Here is a 20,776-nt window from a genome sequence, read left to right on the forward strand (position 1 = left end):
TATCAAGAAGGTTTGGTTAGTGCTCAAAATAATGAGTAAGCTCTCCACTAAAATGTATCACTTTATAAATATTATTATAGCTTTCAGACTTATTCTGAAAGGAAACTGGTAAAATAGGATGTGCATGTGCGTGCATGTGAGTGTTACCTGTAAAACTACATGGAACTGAACTTTACATGACAGATGAATGCAGTGACATTATTATGTTATTGTCTCTTTCTCCATACCCCAACCCTTTTGTAATATTCTGTATAAAAAATGTAAGATATAATCATATAATTTTAGTGCTAAAGGTCAGTGAAAGAATTTTTTTCTTTTTACAGCTAAGAATGACAATGTCCAACAAGGTTAAATAATATTTCTAAATCACACAGTTTTAGCTAATGTAATTTGGATCTTATAATTTGACTAGAAAATCATTTATTTTAGGTCACATATGATTTTAGGCTGCTATATCCTGTGGGAATTTTAGCTTTTAACTTGCTATTTTAGCTGCACTTAATGATGTTAACCATTCTCTCACTTTGTAAAAAGCTTTCCCTTTGGCTTCTATGATACTGCATTTTCCCTATTCTTCCTTTTCTAGACCTTCTAATTTTCCTCTATAGGCTACATATTCTTCCTCTATCTCTGTAAAGTTTCTAAGTGCTCTGTCCTACTCCTCTGTATCTTTCAACCCACATTCTATGGGTTCTATAGGCAATCTCATATCTTCCAAGATATCAGCAACCATGTAATACTGGTGATATCCCAGAGCTACAGTCCACTTTCTGCTGGGCAGTTGGGCTTCCCACCAGCATACCCAAAACTCAAAAATGCTAAGATTTAATTAATTTTCTTTAGCCATCCATAAGCTCAATGAGTAACGCTATCAATATTTAACTTCTGCCCAAGCCAAAAAAATGACCTAGTATCTTTGACTATTCACATCTTTCCTTCTATTTAAAAAACATATGTCGAATCCCTCTAAATCTTTATCCTACCACCATTTTAGCCCAGACCACCATTACCTCTGTCTTCTATCAGCTACATTGTAATTAGAGTCCTTACTTCACTCTAGCATACTGCTCTGGTTCAATTAACCACACTGAGACAGGGTAGTTTTTCTTTTTCCAAAGGAAACGACTATACTGAAGCTGGTAGTTGTGTTTATTATTCCTATCCATGATATACACATAAAAACACACATGAAGTCAGGCAGGCATGCACATGTGCACATGTGTGTACACACACATGTACACACACTACCTCAATGCACAATATATAGGGTTGGGAGCGCCTGCTTCCAAAATGGCCTTCTATGATGGTTCTCTTATCATTGGTGTTTATACCCTTGTGCAGTCGCACTCCACATCAAGCCACAGCTGGTGTGTATAACTATTAGAAACAGGAGAAATAAAGGTGTGTAACTTCTAAGGTCATGAAAGACTTTGTGGCTTCTGCCCCACACTCTTGGCTTACATACTTGTTCTGGGGAATCCAGTCATCACGACAATAAGTCTACAGTTCTATGAAAAAGCCTACATGAAGAATGGACGCCCCCACCAAAGGCCAGCTCTAATTTGTTACCCACACTAGTGAGCCACCTTCAAATTGGATCATCCATCCTAGTCACGCATTCAGATGTCTGTAGCCCTAGCTAACATGGGTTTGCAACCTCCCACACAAAACTGCTCAACTACACTGTTTCTGAGTCTCTAATCCACAGAAATATGAGAGATAATATCGACTTTTGTTTTAAGCCCCCTTGCAGTAACATGCTATATAGTATTCAAAAATTAAATATAGTATGGTTTTTACATGTATTTAGACTTCATCTCGATGATTACATTTATATAATCTGCAACTTGTCTTTTATGTTCATCATTGCCTTGAGAACTGCCAAAGTGGAAGCACATTTCTATGTAACTTACTTACACTAATATAAAGAATTTCATTGTATGAATATATATAATCCATTAAGAACCCAGATTTTTCCATTATTAAAAAAAGGCTAGAGTTAGTAGCAATAGCCAATGCTTTTAGTTTTTGATGTAATTTATTTTTCTCTTTCAAGCTATCATCTCACATTCTACTCCTTGAGCCATTTAGAATTTACTTTTGTGACACAGTAAGTCAGTTCTAACATTGCCATTTACTGAAGAGTTCAAGCTTTCTCCTCTTTCAAAGCTAATTTTATTACATGTCAAATTTCCATATACACAATTTCTCTAATCCAATAACCCTTCCTGTACCAATATGTCACTGTTTTCATTATTGAGGTTTTGAAAATATGCTTTACTATCTATGTGCTGTAGGTAGGCCATGCCTTCTTGTTTTTCTACTCCAGATTTTCTTAGTTGTTCGTATAGTTTTACTTTTCCCTATGATTTGATTAAGATCATCATTTCCTGTTGGGCTTCTGACTGGCATTGCATTAAGTTTACAAATTCATTTGGGGAAAAGTAAACAGTTTTTACACTGCTATCTTTACATCCCTTTTTTTTGAGACTACATCTGGCTATGTAGTTAAGTCTGGCCTTGAACTTACTATGTAGCTCAGGCTGGTGTCAAACTCATGGTAATCCTCCTGCCTCAGCCTCCCAAGTGTTGGGATGACAGGCATATGAACCACCACACCTGACTTTATGTCCATTACTAACATGGTACAACTTCAGATTTATTCCTATCTTATGTCTTACGTCTTTCAACAGTTTATTCTTCTCAATAACTTATATATTTTTACTAGTTTCATATCTATAAACTTAAATAACTTTAATATCATTTCTACATTTATAAGCATAATTCCAAAAGTCATGCTTTTTATTAAATTATGTTGATAAAACATAAGATGATGATGATGAGGAGGAGGAGGAGGAGGACTGCAATATTAGGCCTCATGCATGCCAGACAACCATTCTAGCTGAGCTACATGCAAAGCCCTTCTTATTTTTATTTTGAGACAGGTCCAATGAAATAAGTTACCCAAGCTGGTCTCAAACTTGAAATTCTCCTGCCTCAAATTATAGTCATTATTTCAATAGGATAAATGTGTATTCTGCGGAATGTAAAAAGCTTCCTTATATGTTATACTAAAATGTCCTGGGAATATCTATAATTAATATGTACATACAAAATGGGCCTAACCAAACAAAGGTATTGGTATTGGTATTTACTCAAAGGAGCTGAAGATTTATATCCACACAGAAAATATACACATGGATGTTTATAGTAGTTTTACTTGTAGTTGTCAAAACCTGAAAGCAACCAAAATGTTTTTTTATGACTGAATGAATAAACTGGTATATTCAGACAATGGCCGACTATGTAGTACTAGATAGAAATGAACAATAAAGTCATAAAAGATATGGAGAATAAAACTTTTTTTTTCTTTTGAGACAGGTCTTGCTACACTTCCCAGATTGGTCTCAAGTAGGCCCCTACCCCTACTGCCTCAGACTCTTGAGTAGGGACTATAGATATGTACCACTGAGCACAGCTACATGAAAATTATTTAAATCTATATTACTGAATGAAATAAGTTAATATGAAAGGACTACATACTGTGTGAGCCCAACAATATCACATGTTGAAGAATGCAATACAATGGAAACAATAAAAAAGGATCAGTGGTGGCTAGGGGTTTGGGAGAAGGGAACATAAACAGATACAACACAAAGGATTTTAGGGGAGTGAAATTACTCTAATGATGGTGAGTACATGTTACAGAATGAGGGCCAGGGATTTAGCTCAGTGGTGCCGCCACCTGCCTCACAAGTGCCAAGGTCCTGAGTTCGATCCCTGATACAAAAAAAAAAAAAAGGTTACAAATCCATAGAATGTAAAACACCAAAGCTGAATTGTGATATAAATTATGAATTGTGGACAGTGATGATGTGTCAACACAAGTTCATCAGTTGTGACGGGTGTACCATTCTGAAAGAGGTGTTGACCGGAGGATGTGCATGGGCACACAGTATATGAGCTATTCCTGTACCTTTCTCATAATGTTAGAACCTAAAATTTTGCCTAAAGAAAACAAGGTCTGAAGGGCTGGGGATTTAGCTCAGTGGTTCCGCCACCTGCCTTGCAAGTGCAAGGATCCAAGTTTGATCCCCAGTACCAGAAAAAAAAAAAAGAAAAAGAAAAAGAAAGTCTACTTAAAGAAGTATATGTTATACAAGCTAATTTGGTGTTTCTCAGTATTTTTGGTTAATTAACCTCTGACAATCTGATGAACTTCACTCTTAAACTTATTTTGTTGCTTTAGAAATTGATTTCTTCCTTTCACCATATTTTAAAAATAAATACTTATAAAAATTTAAGTATTTTTCATAATTTTAAAACCAACAGTAATGGAAATTTCCTGTTTTTGTTTTATTTTATTTTTTGTACTGGGGATAGAACTCAGGACCTTGTACTTGCAAGGCAGGTGCGGTACCACTGTGCTAAATTCCATGCCCTCCTGTTTTTATCAAAATAAATAAATCTTGCTGGAAGATAAGTTAGGCAGAACTCTTGAAGACATTGGCATAGGAAAAGACTTCATGAACAAATACTTAGTAGCACGGGAACTAGCACAAAGAATCAACAACTGGGATCTCATCTTATTAAAAAGCTTCTGCACTGCAAAAGAAACCATTAACAGAACTAAGAGACAACCTACAATGTGGGAAAAAATTTTTACCAGCTGCTCCTCAGACAAAGGACTATTATCTAGAATATATGAAGAACTCAAAACAACCAGCACCCCCAAATATAAAGACCCGATTCAAAAATGGGCATCTGAAATGAAGAGACATTTCTCAAACAAAGAAGTAAAAGCAGCAAGTAAATATATGAAAAAATGTTCCACATCACTGGTCATTCGAGAGAAACAGATGAAAACAACACTGAGATTCCACCTTACCCCACAAAGAATGGCTACTATCAAGAAATCAATCAATAACAAATGTTGGCAGGGTTGTGGGGAGAAAGGAATCCTTCTCCATTGTCGGTGGGAGTGCAGACTGGTGCAACCACTATGGAAATCAATATGGAGATAATTCAAAGAGCTGGGACTAGAGGTTCCATTTGACCCAGCCATCCCTCTGCTGGGTATTTTTCCAAAAGAACTAAAAGAATCATATCACAGTGATGTATGCGCACCCATGTTTATAGCGGCACAGTTTGTAATAGCTAAAACTTGGAAACAGCCCATTTGCCCATCAGTTGGAAACTAGATAAAGATGTGGTTTTTCTATAAAACGGAATACTACTCAGCCATAAAGAATGAAAAATTAGATTCATTCATAGGAAAATGGATACATATTGAGGACATACTCCTAAGTCAAATAAGTCACACATGTGTAAACACTGAATAGTTTCTCTGGTGTGAAAAACTATAATAGTACATAAGATCCAAATGATATAATTGACAATGTGAAATAGGAAGAAAAAGGCTAAAGGTGTAGGAAAAATGGGAAGGGGAGGGGAAAGGGAATAAGGGAAAAGAAACAAATATGACAAAGTGAAAAAATGGAACTAAAGTGTTTGTAAATGGGGAGGTGAGGAGGGGGTGAAGGGAGGGTACAGACAAGGGGAAAAAAGTGAGAACCAAGACCTGTCATGTAAAGGTACAACATCCCAATGATGAATGTAATTGTACTGTACACCTAAAATGTACCAATAACCTCTATAAAAGAAAAGAAAAAAAAGAAAGAAATCAAAGTATATAAAATTAAAAGAAAATGAATTTTATTTCTATAACAAAGAACATTTCAATTACAAGGGCCATTCGTAATAAATGAGCCATATAAGGGCCAGGACATGGTGATGTGAATATCATCTTTGATAACTAAAAAAGGCTGTGCCTTGTTGTTCTGATGACAAGAAGCAATGAAATCTCTGAGAAAGATATATGGTAACAAACATAATCAGGGCTCTCACACCTTTTTGCCAGAAGATTCTAGGCTAGGATTAGGCAAGGAACCTAGGACTACCTGACTCTTAGAATCGAATTTATATCACTGTTTTAATGTGATATCATGAGTGAAAAGATTACAAACCCAAGTTTCAATTCTGAGGTTTTCTGAGTGGAGATAATCTTTAAGAGCTCTGAAGTTCACACCTCAGAAATGCTGGCAGAATTTTTCATTCATGAGTAGCAACAGAGATACTTCTTTCAGTAGTGGAAAATTCACATGGTTATACATTTCTAATTACCTAACTCAGAGCGACAGCTTAGCTAAAGGGTTTGTGATCTTTCTACCAAATCTGTGATAATGACTTTAAGGTCTTAAATTAAAAGATTACACTCATTCATAAAGCCCTAAATGTCCTTGGGTAAAAAATAAACTCTTTCTGTACTAATCTTTTTTCTTGCAATACTCTTGTCACATACTTAATCAAGCAAAGCAGAACTTTATATTCTGATCCTTTCTACTGATAAAACCCTTGTTCTCATGAAATTGACTGCTTGTGTGCTAGCAAGCCAGATTCATTCATTAAGTCTGCTGGAAGAGTCTTCAATGCCATTATGTGCCAGTAGGGGGAAAAAGCAATGGTTATTACAACCGGCAGAGCTGCTTTCTCTTCTGAGGCACTGTTGCTAAGTTTGGAAAATGTACCATCTGTGCAGAAAGTACCAAGATCTTCCTTATAGGAAAAAAAAGTTCCTGATTTGGTTATTTTGGCAAAGAAATTTAACACTTTTTCAAAGATGCTGAGAGCTATTCATGTTAACAGCCTTTCTAATTTTCCCAAGAGAATCATATATTATGGGCTTTGAGGGAGATTATGTCAACATGCATATTAACAGACAAAAACAAGGAACTAACTGCACAGAGCAAAATCAGTTGTTTCATCAAGTTGCTTTTATAGTGAGAGAAATTGAAGACAGTTCCCTCAAAATTTACTTCAAAGTACTGGGGAAAAAACGATGGCAATCCTTGGGTGGATCGCATCACCTGAAATTTAATACAAATGTGATTCTACTCCAAGGTAAGTTAGTTAGAACACTGTCAGCATATAAAGTTTAAACTTCTTTCCAATTTCAGGTGGCTGCTTTTCTTGGCAATGTGAACAGCCACTCTTACAGAATCTTCCTAAGAAAAGGTTTCTGTGATAGAACAAGTTATGTTTTGGGTAGTTTTCAAAATGAAATTTCTACTTACGAAAGATTAAGTCCAAATTGTCAAATATATTTATATTTTTAAATGGTAAAACAAACATAAGGTGTTTCAATTTTCCCAGTTTCATGGTTAGGTTTATTAAAAACTCTGCTATATTAAAACACAGAGGCTCTGAGTTTTATCACCATTGGTGATTAAGTAGCTTCACTATTTTCATTTCTTTTTTTGCCTAGTCTTTCAGAAGTTGTAATGAAAGATGTATAATGATGGACTATGCCTATGCCCTCAAAGTGGGTGGGTGGGGCTGGGGCATCTGTCTGGTTCCTCGAACTCTCAGGCTAAGAATTTATAAATTATTTATATTTGGGCAGGTTAAAAAGGTGGTTATCATTAACAGACGTTTTCAGTGACTTTCATTACTAAAATTATTTGCCCTGAAACAATTTTCATAAAGAAATATGGTATCTTTTGTTAAGTGTAAAATAAATGCAAATCTCTACCATAATTCTTAATATAGGACTAATTGGGCTACATTACATTTCTGAATAAAGAAACTGAAGGCAGCTAGATAAGTTTTTTTTTTTTCTCTTTTTCTAGCTCACCTTTCAAAGTTTCCCTATCTTCCATTGAAGCTGTGTCCTGGTTTATACAAATTAGTTATTCTGACTTTTTTATCAGTGTATGTTTGCAATATAGGATAGTGATGCTTGTTTTGAGGAGTTGGTATATATATATAAAATATATCCTTGCCATCTACAAGCCCTTTTCCTATGCATCCCCTCAGCTACCTGCTCCCCCCAACCCCCAGTCCCCATGTCCAGAAGTCTGCTTTCTAGTTTCCTATCATCTTTCCTTTGTTTTATTTTATTTACAAATTCGGCTTCCCATATAAGATAAATCATGTGCTATTTAGTTTTCTATGTCTTATTTCACTTAGCATAAGGATATCAAGTTCCACCTATTTTCCTGTAAATGACATAGGTTCACTATTCATTATGGCTGAATATATATATATAGATATATATCTATATATCTCACATCTTCTTAATTCATTCATCTGTTGACAGGCATTTAAGCTGTTTCCAGAGCTTAGCTATCATGAAGTTCACTGCTCTAAACATAGGTAAGCATGTATCACTATAGTATGACGTCCTCAATTCTTTTGGGAATATAGCCAGGAGAGGAATAGCTTGATCAAATGGAATTTCTATTTTTAGTTTTTTGAGGAATCTTCATATTGATTTCTAGAGCAGTTGTACTAGTTTACATTCCCATCCACATCCTTACTAGCATTTACTGTATGTGTGTGTGTGTGTGTGTGTGTGCGTGCACATGTGTGTGTGATAACTCTGAAAAGGGTAAAACAATCAGATGCTAATTTATATTTCCCTAATGTCTACAGATATTGAACATTGGCCATTAGCATTTCTTCTAATGAGAAGAGTCAATTCAGTTCATTTGCCCAATTTTTGATTAGGTCATTTGTTTTGGGGGTTTAATCTTTTTTTTACTTCATTATATATTCTAGTTGTTAGTCTGCTATCAGATGAATAGCTAGCAAAAATTTTCTCATTCTGTAGGTTGTCTTTTCACTCTATTGAAAATTTCCTTTCCTGAGAAGAAGCTTTTTAATTTTGGGGGGGGTGGTGTGCCAGGGATTGAACTCAGGACTTTGGACTTTGTGCTTGGGAGGCAGGCAGCAGCACTACTGAGCTAAATCCCTAGCTCCCAAGCTTTTTAATTTGATGTAACTCCATTTGTTGAATCATTCAGAAAGTCTTTTCTGTACTTATGGCTTCAAGTGTCTTCCCTGTGTTAAGGTATTGTAGTTTCAAAGTTTCTGTTCTTATATCTAGACTCTGATCCATTTGTATTTGATTTTAGTACAGGGTGAGAGATGGGAATCAAGTTTCAATCTTCTGCATGTGGACATGCAGTTTTCCCAGCTCCATTTGTTAAAGTGGCTACCTTTTCTCTAACATTTAATTTGGCCTCTTTGTCAAAAATCAGATGGCTGTAGGTGGAAGGGGTTATTTGTGTACTTTCTATTCTATCCTATCAGTCTACATTTTTGTTTTTGTGTTAGTAGCATGTTGTTTTTGTTACTATAGCTTCATAGTATACCTTGAAATCAGGTATTGTGATACCTCTAGCTTTGCTCTTTTTGCTCAGGATTGCTTTGGATATTCTGTTTTGTTTTGTTTTTTCCTGATTGCAGATGAATCTTAGGATTGGTTTTTCTAATGTTGTGAAGAATGTTAATATTTTAATAGGGATTGCATTACATCCCTAGATTGCTTTTGGTAATATGGATATTTTTATATAAGAACCCCCAAAGACTTTAAGAAGTAGGTATAAAGCAAACAACTTAAAGATTTCACTGTGAATCATTTACACTTGAGGATCTAGAGTACAGAGATGTTAAAATGAGAAACTGAAAACCATGTGTTTTAGATTAGAGCTCTTTAATACCACCACAATCACTCCACATAAACTAAGCACAATTTCTATAGGGTGAGGACATTTTTCTCTTAAAAATGGTACCTTTATTTACATTTTATGAATGAGGAAACAGTTTTTCTTGTCGTTGCTGTTGTTTTGGTGTTACTGGAGATCAAACTGAGGACCTTGTGCTTGCAAGGCAGGCCCAGTGCCACTAAACTAGATCCTGGGCCCAACAGGTTTTGATAAATTGCTTCCTTATAACTATAAAGTGGTTACACCGTGGAAATGGGATGAAGCTCAACTTGTACATGTAACCTCTAAGTTTGTGCTCATAACCTCCTGAAAGGAGACACGGACAGGGGTGTATGCATTTGCATCCATGTTCTAAGACTCCAAAGTAGGGTCCATAGCACTAGGGATTCCATGATTTGATTTGAGGGAATCTGTTTCATTATGAAATTGTATATAAAATTTCCTATATGGACATATAAATATTTCTAGAGAAATAGCCTAAAGTTTCAGGTGATTCTTAAAAATATTTATGACAGGGGCTGGGGATTTAGCGCAGCGGTTCGGTGGCCTGCCTTGCAAGTGCAAGGACCCAAGTTTAATCCTGGTACCAAAAAAAAAAAAAAATTATGACAAAAAAAATTGAGAACCTGTTAGATCACTTTGGTAGGGGGATTATCTACATATTTTAATTAGCTATTATAGTCATAACTAGAAGAGTGGTCAAATAAAATAATTAAGAAGCATTTATATAATGTAGCATTTAAAAATGAGGCTCATGCCATCATATGACCCAGCAGTAATGGCAAAGAACAGAACAGAGAATGATGGTAGAAATGTCTGCTAATGGCGGTTGAATTTTGTTGGAGTAACTATATATTGGCAGACTTTCCTATGCTATAGTGATCTAGGTAAAACTAATTTAGAAGTACAGACTAAGGAAGATATATATAATTTGGAGACATTTGATCTACATGACATAAAATAATTTTGTTCTTCTATTTCTGGATGACTAATATGAATTTGTTTGCTTAAGAAGGGCAAATATTAGTAGGGAATAGGGAGAAACCTTTTTTTTTAAAGTTTTTATACTTTTAGCTTTTGTAAAAATATTGCTTTCAACTCTTCATGCAGCGTAGAGACAAACTATTAGCATTTATGTGCTGGGATAACATTCAGTCACAACTGTATCATCATGAAATTACTGAAATGCATCTATATAGACTGGTATATGGAATCAGAGTAATTGCAATTATGTGGCAAAATTTACATAAATAACAATGTTAACTCATTAGTTAAAATTAATCAACACAGAATAGCAAAACTATTGGTACTTGAGTCTCCTGTTTTAATGTGACTTGGTTCATATTACATATATACATAACTACTGAGTATATACACTACTGATACGTGCTGTCATTGAATATATAATAATTTCAAACATTACAAAGGCTAGGAACTTCTGAATGAAATTCTGTTAGTTCATCAGATGCTGAGAGGATTTAGCACTATGATAATTACTTTTTCCATTGAGACATTCTGTTTATTGTAACTATCTAAGGATATTACCCTGCATTAGGAATGGATGAAGTTAATCAGACATGGGAGTGGTGTAGGCAGAGATGTTGACAGCATCCACATGGCTCCACATATTATACCAAGATAGCATGGGGAGAAAGAAATCCCACCCATTGCCTTTGGGGGCCTTAAGGAGAAAGTAGGTGGCATCATTGTTCTCTGGATCTTGGCCATGTGAGAAAGTCTGGTATTCCAAGTACACACTAAGTCTTGGTTGGGGACAATCTGCTCTCCGGCTGCAATAAAGTAGATTGCTGCTTTTTTTAAAATTCATTTGTTTTTGTTTTTGTTTTTTTTGAGACAGGCTCTCACTATATAGTTGAGACTGACCTGGAACTCACTATGTAGCCCAGACTGATCTCAAACTTGCAGCAATCCTCCTGCCTCAGCCTCCCTAGTGCTGGGATTACAGGTGTGCGCCACCACACCTGGCTGGATTGCTGCTTTTTAACATGTGTTAATTGGTAAGGTATCAGTATTTTATGTCTTCAAGAAACAAGAGAAAGAAAGCCAGCTGTTATTTTCCTTGTTTTGATTCTGGCCTGTTTCCTCTTTCGATCTTTCCATACTACACTTGTACATTTTATTTTTAATTTTTATTTTTTGGGGGGTACCAGGGATCGAACTCCGGTCCTTGCGCTTGCAAGGCAGGCAGCAGAATCACTGAGCTAAACCCCTGGCTTCATACCACAAATGAGTAACCACAAAATGATACTTCATGTTTTGAGGATTCCACAAATATGACTAAACTATCTATACATTAGACAGTTATAATTAGATAACTAAAGACTTTTGGAAACTGTATCCTGATAACTATAAAATCTATACAGAGGATTCTAGGATTTTTATAGTTCATATTCTAGTCTTATTCAGTTTTAGGTGTCCTTGTGAATTTGTAGAACACTCAATGGCTGCTGTGTCTATAAATTAATGTTTATCAAGGTGAGAGTCAAGCTTTATCAAACTAAACTTTACGTAGAAGAAACATTTAGCAGTCAATTTAAATTAAGGGACTTAAAATGTAAAATGCTGGGTAAGAGAAATGGCAGTAAAAGTTGTAAGCACCTCCACCCCACAGAAACACGACTGAAGCTTAGATCTGATTGCCAGTTTGCAACACTGAAGACAGTCACAAAGGATTGTATGTGTTCCCCAAGCATCTGTTCATTTCTTCCCACATAAAAGAGAATTACAGCCTTGAGCCTAAGGTAAGAGTAAGACAAGCAAAGCAGAGGGTCTCAGACAATGACTTGCTTCAGTGCAGGCTGATACCACAAAGGGGCAAGAGTGTTTGATCGATAATAATCACATGATAACCCAGTATTTAGGAAATGCAGAAGGTGGTACTTCTGTGACTGTCACATTAACTGTGTCTCCAGTTTTAAAACGTAAATGAATATTTTGTGATCTATGAAGTCTGGGGCCCATTTCTTTTTTATTTTCCCTCTAAATCCACTAGTTCTTCACTCATTTTATTTGTCTTCTTTAACCCTTCTCTTTCTGACACCAAACTCACCTTAAGTGAAAGAGTATAGCTTATAAATTTATATGTCTACCACAGTATGAGAAACATGGAGCAAAGGAGGAAAATTAAGATTAAAAAAAAAAAAAAGGGTTTGCCACAACTCACCATCAGAGGGCACAACAGTACTGCAATAAACAACTCTCAAATTCTGCCAGGAAGAGAGCCTCTGGTGCACCTATAAAAACAAAAGTCACATCCACTGTCAGGACAGAACAACAAATGTTATATCCATAAATGTGCGCAGAAAAAGAAAAATAGCTTTTGAGTACATAAGCAAAACAAGATATTCTTTGCAGAAATGTTTAAAAATACTGGTAAAACAAAGATTTTTAAACTTCTATCATCTGAGATGTTAATGGTGAATTCTGTGGTGTGTTTTCAAGATTATTTACAAACACATATGCATTCACATTCAGAAGTAAAAGCCCAGCGTGGTGGCACATGCCTATAATCGCTGTGAGTTCAAGGCCAACCTGGGTTATATAAGTGAGGTCAAGGCCAACCTGAACCTTACAGCAAGACACTGTCTCAAAAAATCCACAACAAACAAACAAAACACTGCCCCAAACCAACCAAACAAATAAGAGAAGTACAAAATCTACATTAAACAAAATTAGAATTATGCCTACCAAATCTTTTTTTTTAACAATTTGTAAAAACAATATTGGTTTTAAGTGCTATTGAGTCTAAACTAAATTTTCTTCCTTCTTACTATTCCTTAGATCTGTATTTTTTTTTTTCCTATCTTTAACCAGGTACAAGACAACTACGAGGCAGCAGTGTCATGAATTTACCATTACCTGGGTAGCCATGGGTCTTTCTGTTCACTCTGTTTTTTAAAACTTGAACTGGCAACCTCAGTCCTTGAGTCTTCAACTATCACTTTCTTTGGAGAGTTAGAAGGACATGACTCATCCAAGTCTACCTTTACTACTTCCTTAGAGTAGTGCTGCTGTGGTTATGGATCTGGAATTTAGGTCCTCATAACTAAACTAGGTTTCAAAAAGAATAGTACATACATTTCTGACTTGCCAAATACTTAATTTATCCCTTTTACTTTCCCAGCCCCAAAGAGTATCAAAGAAAAGAAAGCATTAACTGACTGAAAACCAAAGTGGAAGCCTTAGAGCATGTTATCATCTTCTACTACATCAGTCCAAAACAAACCACTTGGGACTCTAAGACAACACACACCTTAACATGCTATGGCATCTGGCAGGTTTCTATCTTTATGTGAATATCATTGATCCCCACATCCTTCCAAATGAAGAGAGTAGGAAGAAACGTGAGACTGAATTTTTAAAATGTAAATAAATCATTTAAACTTTCTCATGACTTGGTTCATACGTACTTTGGTTTTTCAGGTTTAAATCTTTTATTCATTAGGAATTAATGTTAGTCAAAAATTGAAAAGTAGAACTCCAACTAATTTCCCTGTAATGACAACACAGCTGTCCCATGAAGTGAATCATTTTTTCCTTACTCATTTGAAATACTACTTTGATAATTTTCCAAATATCTATATGAATTTGGAACTATTTCTGAACTTATATTCTGGCCAATGATCTATCTGCTCATGCCCTACTAACTACATTGCGTCAATGTTCTAGTTTTGTAATATATTTAAATATCTTATAAGTTTTCCTTTATTAGATTTCTTTAAGAATTTTCCTGACTAGTTATGCTTGTTTCTCCATATGAATTTAGAGTCAGTTTATCTAGCTGTATACACATGCACACAAAATCCTAGTAGTTTCAAGAACAGTATGATGAGTAAGTTGAAAGCACAAAAATCTGAAATCATGCTGCTGAAGTTCAGACTGTAGTCCAGTAACTTACTCTAACTAGAATCTCGGGCAAGTTCATCAGCCTCTTTGTGTCTTGCTTTGAAAAATGAACAGAGTAATACTAACACCTACCACACAAAGTCAGTGCAAAGACTACCTGAGAAATACATATAAAAGCATTTAGAACAGTACCTGGCATTACATGCTCTACAAATATTAGCAAGTGTTTTATGTTGAGATCGTGTTAAATACATACATTAATATAGGGGGAAAGAATATATAATTTTGAGTCTTTTTAGCCATGACTCTTGTAAGCACTGCCATTTAAGTCTTCATTTGTATCCTTGAGAAGCATTTAAAAATTTTTCTTCCCACAGATCTTACATATACTCTTCATATAATGCTTTCTGTATTGTCTTGTTTAATATAAAGATCACCACCCGTGCATTTTTTAAGTTTGCATATACCAGTTGTGTCTCTGCATCTAAACCTTATTTATTATACTTTCTGAGTTTCTTTGTTTTAGGAATGATTCTAAATAGTTTTGTGATCTATTCTGGGCATCTTTTAATAGGAAATTTAGCCTGTTTAACATTCATTTACTTATTTACATATTTATAACATGCAAATTATAACATTTACTTATTTACATGTCTAGTTTGTTATAAATTTTACATTATTTTTTGCTTTTATTGCTACCTTTCTCTTAAAATTAGTTTAGTAAAGGTGTGTGCTTGTGTTTTAGATATATATGAATTTCTTCAAATGATATGGAAGGACTGCTTGTTTGTTCCAGTAGCTATTTCAGAGTCAAAGTTCTTTTAGTGGGCTTTAAGGTCCAGTATTATCTGATACTCCATTATCTCTCTGACTTCATTTCCTACCATGCTTCCTCTTCAACACTGTATTTTAAGCCTTCAACTTATCTCTGTTGAACAGCTATATTTTTGCCTTAGGAACTGTGCAGTAGCTATTATCTCTACTTAGAATACTTTTTATCCAGATAAGTATTTGGCTCTTTCACTTTCTTCAAATGTTCATTCAAACTTCATTTTCTGAGTGAGGCCTACTCTGACCACCCAACTTAAAACGGCAATGCCATCATTTGGTACTCCTGATCCCCTTCAGGCTGTATGTTAGCCCTTGTAGATGTATACCTCTTAACAAATTATTTACTTATCACTATGTTTATTGTTTGTCTCTCTTGAATCAAGCAGCAAGAATTTTTGTTTGTTTGGTCACTGACACTGTTTGCCAAGTAACAAGTCCTCATCAAATAGGTGTTGAGTAAGTAAATTTTTATAACTACTGTTTAACTTTGTATAAAATATGCTTCCACTAAAGCATAAAAATATCTTTATTACATGCAATGATGAAGTTTTGCTTTTTTCTTTCTCCTCTATCACCCAGTTTAGTTTATTTCATTATTTCTCTTAAGAGTTTACCTTTCACTTCATGTATGTATCACCCATTTACCTCCCTACCTGTTTCTACCCCAAACAATCAAGCTTTTACTGGATTTGTTTTACATGACTTTTGACAGTTGGATATAAAACATGACTTTATATAATTTCTGCCTTTCAGCCTCCTGATTTTTATTAATTGTATCATTTTAATGTCAAGGTTTTAAAGATGAACATTCTGCTCTGTAAAATTAATTTCCACATTGTTTTAGTCTTAATTCTATATATCCCATGTTTACTGCCAATTTTTTAGCTGTAGTTTCTGCTTTCATTTCTTGGTTGGCTGAATTTCTTCCTATAGAAAGGCTCATGGGAGCTAAGTTTCCTGAAGCTTGACATGCTAATTTCCTAATATTTCTTTGAGAACTTGAGAAAGACAGAGAAAAGCAATTAGGCAATATTAATACCAATTGAACAAGATAATTTGGTACCACCGCAGAGCACTGAAAGGAAAATTAAAGTTTATACTTTTGGCACAAGGTAGACCCTATCTTTGACAAGTAACTTGAGAACTTCAAGGAAAGGCAAGGATTAAATTAAAGTAATATATAATGTCTGCCCTTTCTTACAACTGCTTCTTTTTAACTTTAACCACAGGAGGAAAATAAAATGCCAGCATTATCAACATGGAGTAAGACTATAAAACAATATAGCTATATTTCCCAAGTCACAGAATTTAAGCCAAAAAAAATCAAACTTCAGTATTATAAGGGGATATTTTGGGTTCTAAGATAAAATTGTTAAACTCAAGCCAAAATGTACTCTGTAGGGTTGCAGATTAAAAAAGAAAAGAAAAGAAAAGAAAACAACAACAACAACAACAATAAAACTCAGCAGTAGAATGCTTGCCTAGTGTATGTGAGGCCCTGGTTCAATTTCCAGAAATACAAACAAACAAAACCCTACTTTTAAATCCTTTGCTACTATCTATTATGCAACTTTCCCTTTCACAGTTCAGAAGAGCAAATTCAGCAGCATACTCCTTCCAGCAACTTGAGAAGAGACTGTAAAGTCTAAATAAGCTCAATTGGCTCAAAATATTCTTAGCCAATTAGACATGAGATGAAAAGTGGGTGGGGAGTTATTTCCTAACTAACCCAGTTCTCTTTATGTATGAAAATACTGGGATCTAACTTCAGTAGGTAATAAATATTTAATAGCTCAATTAAACTATACCAAAGTATATTGTATTAATTATATTAAACAGCTTTAGATTCAAAAATTATATATATTTGTTCAAGGCTGAACCCTTGTTATAAATAGCCTCACTATACCACAGTTGAGATATATAAATTATATCCCCTGCTGTGTGCCCCTTAGATGCTTATAAAAGTGGATTCTTTAATGTTCCAAAAGTTTATGTTTTTGAAGACCAGAGTACTATTTTTTTCGGCAATTTTGCCAAACCTATCTTCAGAATTCAATTTATAAGCATGCTATGTTAACAGAGTAAAACTGTTTCAGTTGGTCTAAACCAAGACATACCTACAATAGTTTCTACAATGCACAATCAGTTTCCTCCATGTTTTTGATACAATGAAACTGCTGAAGCATCAATATATTTTTTTTTAACAATTGTCATCTACTAATATACTAAAGTAAGCACTGTGGCTTCAACCCTAGAGATCTGAGAAAGGGCAAAACACTGAAGTTAGAAGATCTGGACTCAGTGGTCAATTCACTATCTTGAATTTCAGCCCTTACAATTCAGTTTTTCCATCTGTTAAATTAACAACAATTACAACAAAACTATTTCACAAGGCTGATTTCACTTAAGGGTAAGTGAGAATGTAAAAGTGAAAACACTAAAATGCTACTGTATGTTCAGCACTTTTTCTGTAGAAATATAAATTCAAACCTTCAATCCTCCCAAGGGACTGGTTTATTGATGAATTGAGACATGGTCTCACTATGTAGCCCACGCGAGCCTTGACCTAGTAATCCTCCTGCCTGGCCCGGCACTGACTCTTGTCGTAAAGCATTAAAAAAGTAAAATGCATTCCAAAAACCACAAACCAGGGCCTTGTTTATGCTAAATTAGCACTCTGTCACTGACTTACATTCCCATCCCTTTTTGAGACAGAGTTTTGCTAAACTGCTTGGGCTGGGCTCAACCTGGCAATCTTCCTCCCTGAGCTCCCCAAGTAGGTAGAGTTGTACAGGGCATGTGCCATTGTGCCCTGTGTCTACACGTTTTTCCCAACTTTTTCATTATGAAATGTTCCAACACATAACAAAGTTTAAAGGATTTTACAGTGAACATCCTTATACCCTTTACCTTGATGCTACATTATTACGTATCTATTCTATTTGCAGAAATCCTTCTCATACTTTCTTTTACTATTTTTTCTTAATTTTTATTTTTGGTAGCAGAGATTGAACTCAAGACCTTGTGCTTGCAAGGTAGGTGGCAGCATCACTGAGCTAAATCCCTGGCCCATCTTTTACAATTTTTTAATGTATTACATTTTCCAGCTACATATTCTTTACAAGTATCCTGCATTGCTTTTAGTTTTTGCCCATAACTTTTAATTTGTCACATGTACTCTAATTATTTGTATAGATATCTGTCTTCCCTTCAGACTTACAATCCAGCCCGGAGGCTACATTAGTTTCTTTCCATACTGGTATCTCTCAGTAAACCAGGAGAAAGCAGCCATTTAGTATTTGAGTTATTTTGTCTTCTTGTTTTTACCTTCATTTCTTCGACAAGTTTTATAACTGCTTTGTTTTCCAGTTTTCCTTTAGATATTAATGTGTTATTTTACTGCTGAACTACTTTGAAAAACAGTGATTTCTACAGGCATTTATTTGGGAAACATTCAGACTGTAAAATTTCATTCATATATTAAAGGTCTGTTTTATTTTGGGCTGCTGAGGCTTAAATGGATTCCATGTTGTAGTGAAACATGTATTAAATGTACTACTGTTTATTAAACAACAAAAAAACAAAATATAAAAACCTTAAAGTGTTTACTGTCACAGTAAGCCTAGCATTTGTGCCTTTCAGTAATAATCTGTATAATTCAAAATGGCATATAGGTTTAGATAAAAGGGAATGAAACCCCAGGAACAGGAACTCTCAGTATTTAAGTAATCAAAAAATATAATTGATAATGTGATACAGGAAGCACAGGTCTAAAGGGTAGGGGAAAGGAAAGAAGGGAAAGGAAAAACTATTTGTTAAGTAAACTTAATTGGCTTGAAAGATGTTTATATTAAAAGTAAAAATGGAACTTCCTTTTTGTTGTTGTTGTTGTTGTTTTTGGGTTTTTTTGAGACAGGGTCTCACTATGTAGTTGAGTCTGACTTGAAACTTACTATGTAGTAGCCCAGGCTGGTCTGGAACTCACAACAATCCTCCTGCCTCAGCCTCCAGAGTGCTAGGATCACAGGCATGCACCACTATGCCCAGCTCATCCTTTCGTTGCTCTTTTTTTTTTTGAGACAGGGTCTCACTATGTAGTTCAGACTGCTCTGGAACTCACTGTGTAGCCCAGGACAGTCTGGAACTTGTAGCAATCCTCCTGCCTCAGCCTCCCCAGTGCTGGGATTATAGGCATGCTACGCCACGCCCGGCTCAGGTTCCTCTTTATGATAAGACAGTTGCTTTGCAAAGATTCCTTCATCACCTGAACTCACATTTCCTTCTCTAGTGCCATTAAGTCTGTAAAATCCCAGTCCTTTTTTGTATAACAATGCTGTGGAGGCAGTGTATCAATAAATTAGCATACTAAAATAAAATTCCTTTCTTTGAAGTAGTATGAAAGTTAGGAAAATATAAAGGACTTTTCAAAATATTTCAAAATAAACAGGTGCTAGTTATATTATGCTCTATGCTTAACAGAACTGAAATATTTTATAGTTTTTAAAGTTACTTTTTCATACTTTGATGTGCCTGAGGGCTAGCCATTTTGGCTTGTTTAGATAACTGCTATTCAAAATGTAGCTCATGGGGCTGGAAATTTAGCTCAGTGGCTCTGTTGCCTGCCTTGCAAGCACAAGGTCCTGAGTTCGATCCCCAGTACCAAAACGTAACTATGAATCTGCATCATTGGCAGCAGCTAAGAAATGCAGATTCTCAGGTCCCATCCCAAATTCCTTAGTCAGGACCTACATCTTAGCAAGATCACTAGGAAATGGAGATAGATGCACATTAAAGTCTGAGGAGCACTGGTATGGTCTCCCCAAATGAGATCCAAGGGGGTATATTAGTTACATTTCTTATTTTTAATATGGTAGCATAAGCAACGAGGACTCATGGAGAGGCAATGTGATATAACTGAAAGAACTCTGCACTGAGAGTCTGAAAAGCTGGATTCTAGTCGCATCTCTGCTTCTGTGAACTTGAACCTTAACTCTGTTCGACTGTAAAATGAATGGATTATACAATACACACTGTAAGGTCCTTTCAACTCTGAAAGCCTCTAACTTTATGAAAATAAATAGCAATACATTCTGGCCTGACATGTCATATACTACAAAGTCGTTTAGGGAAATGGTTCAACTCTATGTGATATTTCAAGAAACTGGGCTACTTAATGTTATGGAGCCTTTTCTATCAATTATTTTATATTTATTCAGGTTTAAAACTCAACCTCTTTCATTTTCACATTTGGTTTCTTGAAGATCCACAGTGGTGAATAACTTAGTAGGTGGGTGGCTGCTATTAATAATCCTCCTCACTGCTTCCTTTGTTCTTGAATACTGACAAAAATATAGGTAACAGACAGGATTCTGGAAAAATTAAAAACAGATTTTGTATTTTGCACAAGAGAAAGAACATTCTTGTTCTTAGGAAAACATGGCTGAAATATTTAGATTAAAAAACCATGATGTATGACACCTATAAATAATATGCATCTGTGCATATATATG

At 35.2% G+C, this 20,776-nt stretch overlaps 1 protein-coding gene across 2 annotated transcripts in view; it reads right to left on the reverse strand.

Annotated features, from left to right (window-relative positions):
• The window catches only part of Mcu (mitochondrial calcium uniporter), a 156,535-nt gene that overhangs the window by 28,096 nt on the left and 107,663 nt on the right, over positions 1 to 20,776 (reverse strand). Inside the window, exons 1-2 of one of the 2 annotated variants that reach the window (XM_010606616.1) lie at positions 20,497 to 20,520; positions 12,754 to 12,823 (exon numbers count right to left, since the gene is read on the reverse strand). In XM_010606616.1, coding sequence (XP_010604918.1) covers positions 12,754 to 12,823; positions 20,497 to 20,505 — 79 coding nt within the window. In that variant the 5' untranslated portion in view covers positions 20,506 to 20,520. Of the gene's footprint in view, positions 1 to 12,753; positions 12,824 to 20,496; positions 20,521 to 20,776 lie in introns of those variants that run through there. The other variant, XM_010606607.1, reaches the window with a different exon arrangement.

Source organism: Fukomys damarensis, unplaced genomic scaffold, assembly GCF_012274545.1.
Source record: "Fukomys damarensis isolate Sample0158 unplaced genomic scaffold, DMR_v1.0_HiC HiC_scaffold_20, whole genome shotgun sequence".
NCBI lineage: Eukaryota > Metazoa > Chordata > Mammalia > Rodentia > Bathyergidae > Fukomys > Fukomys damarensis.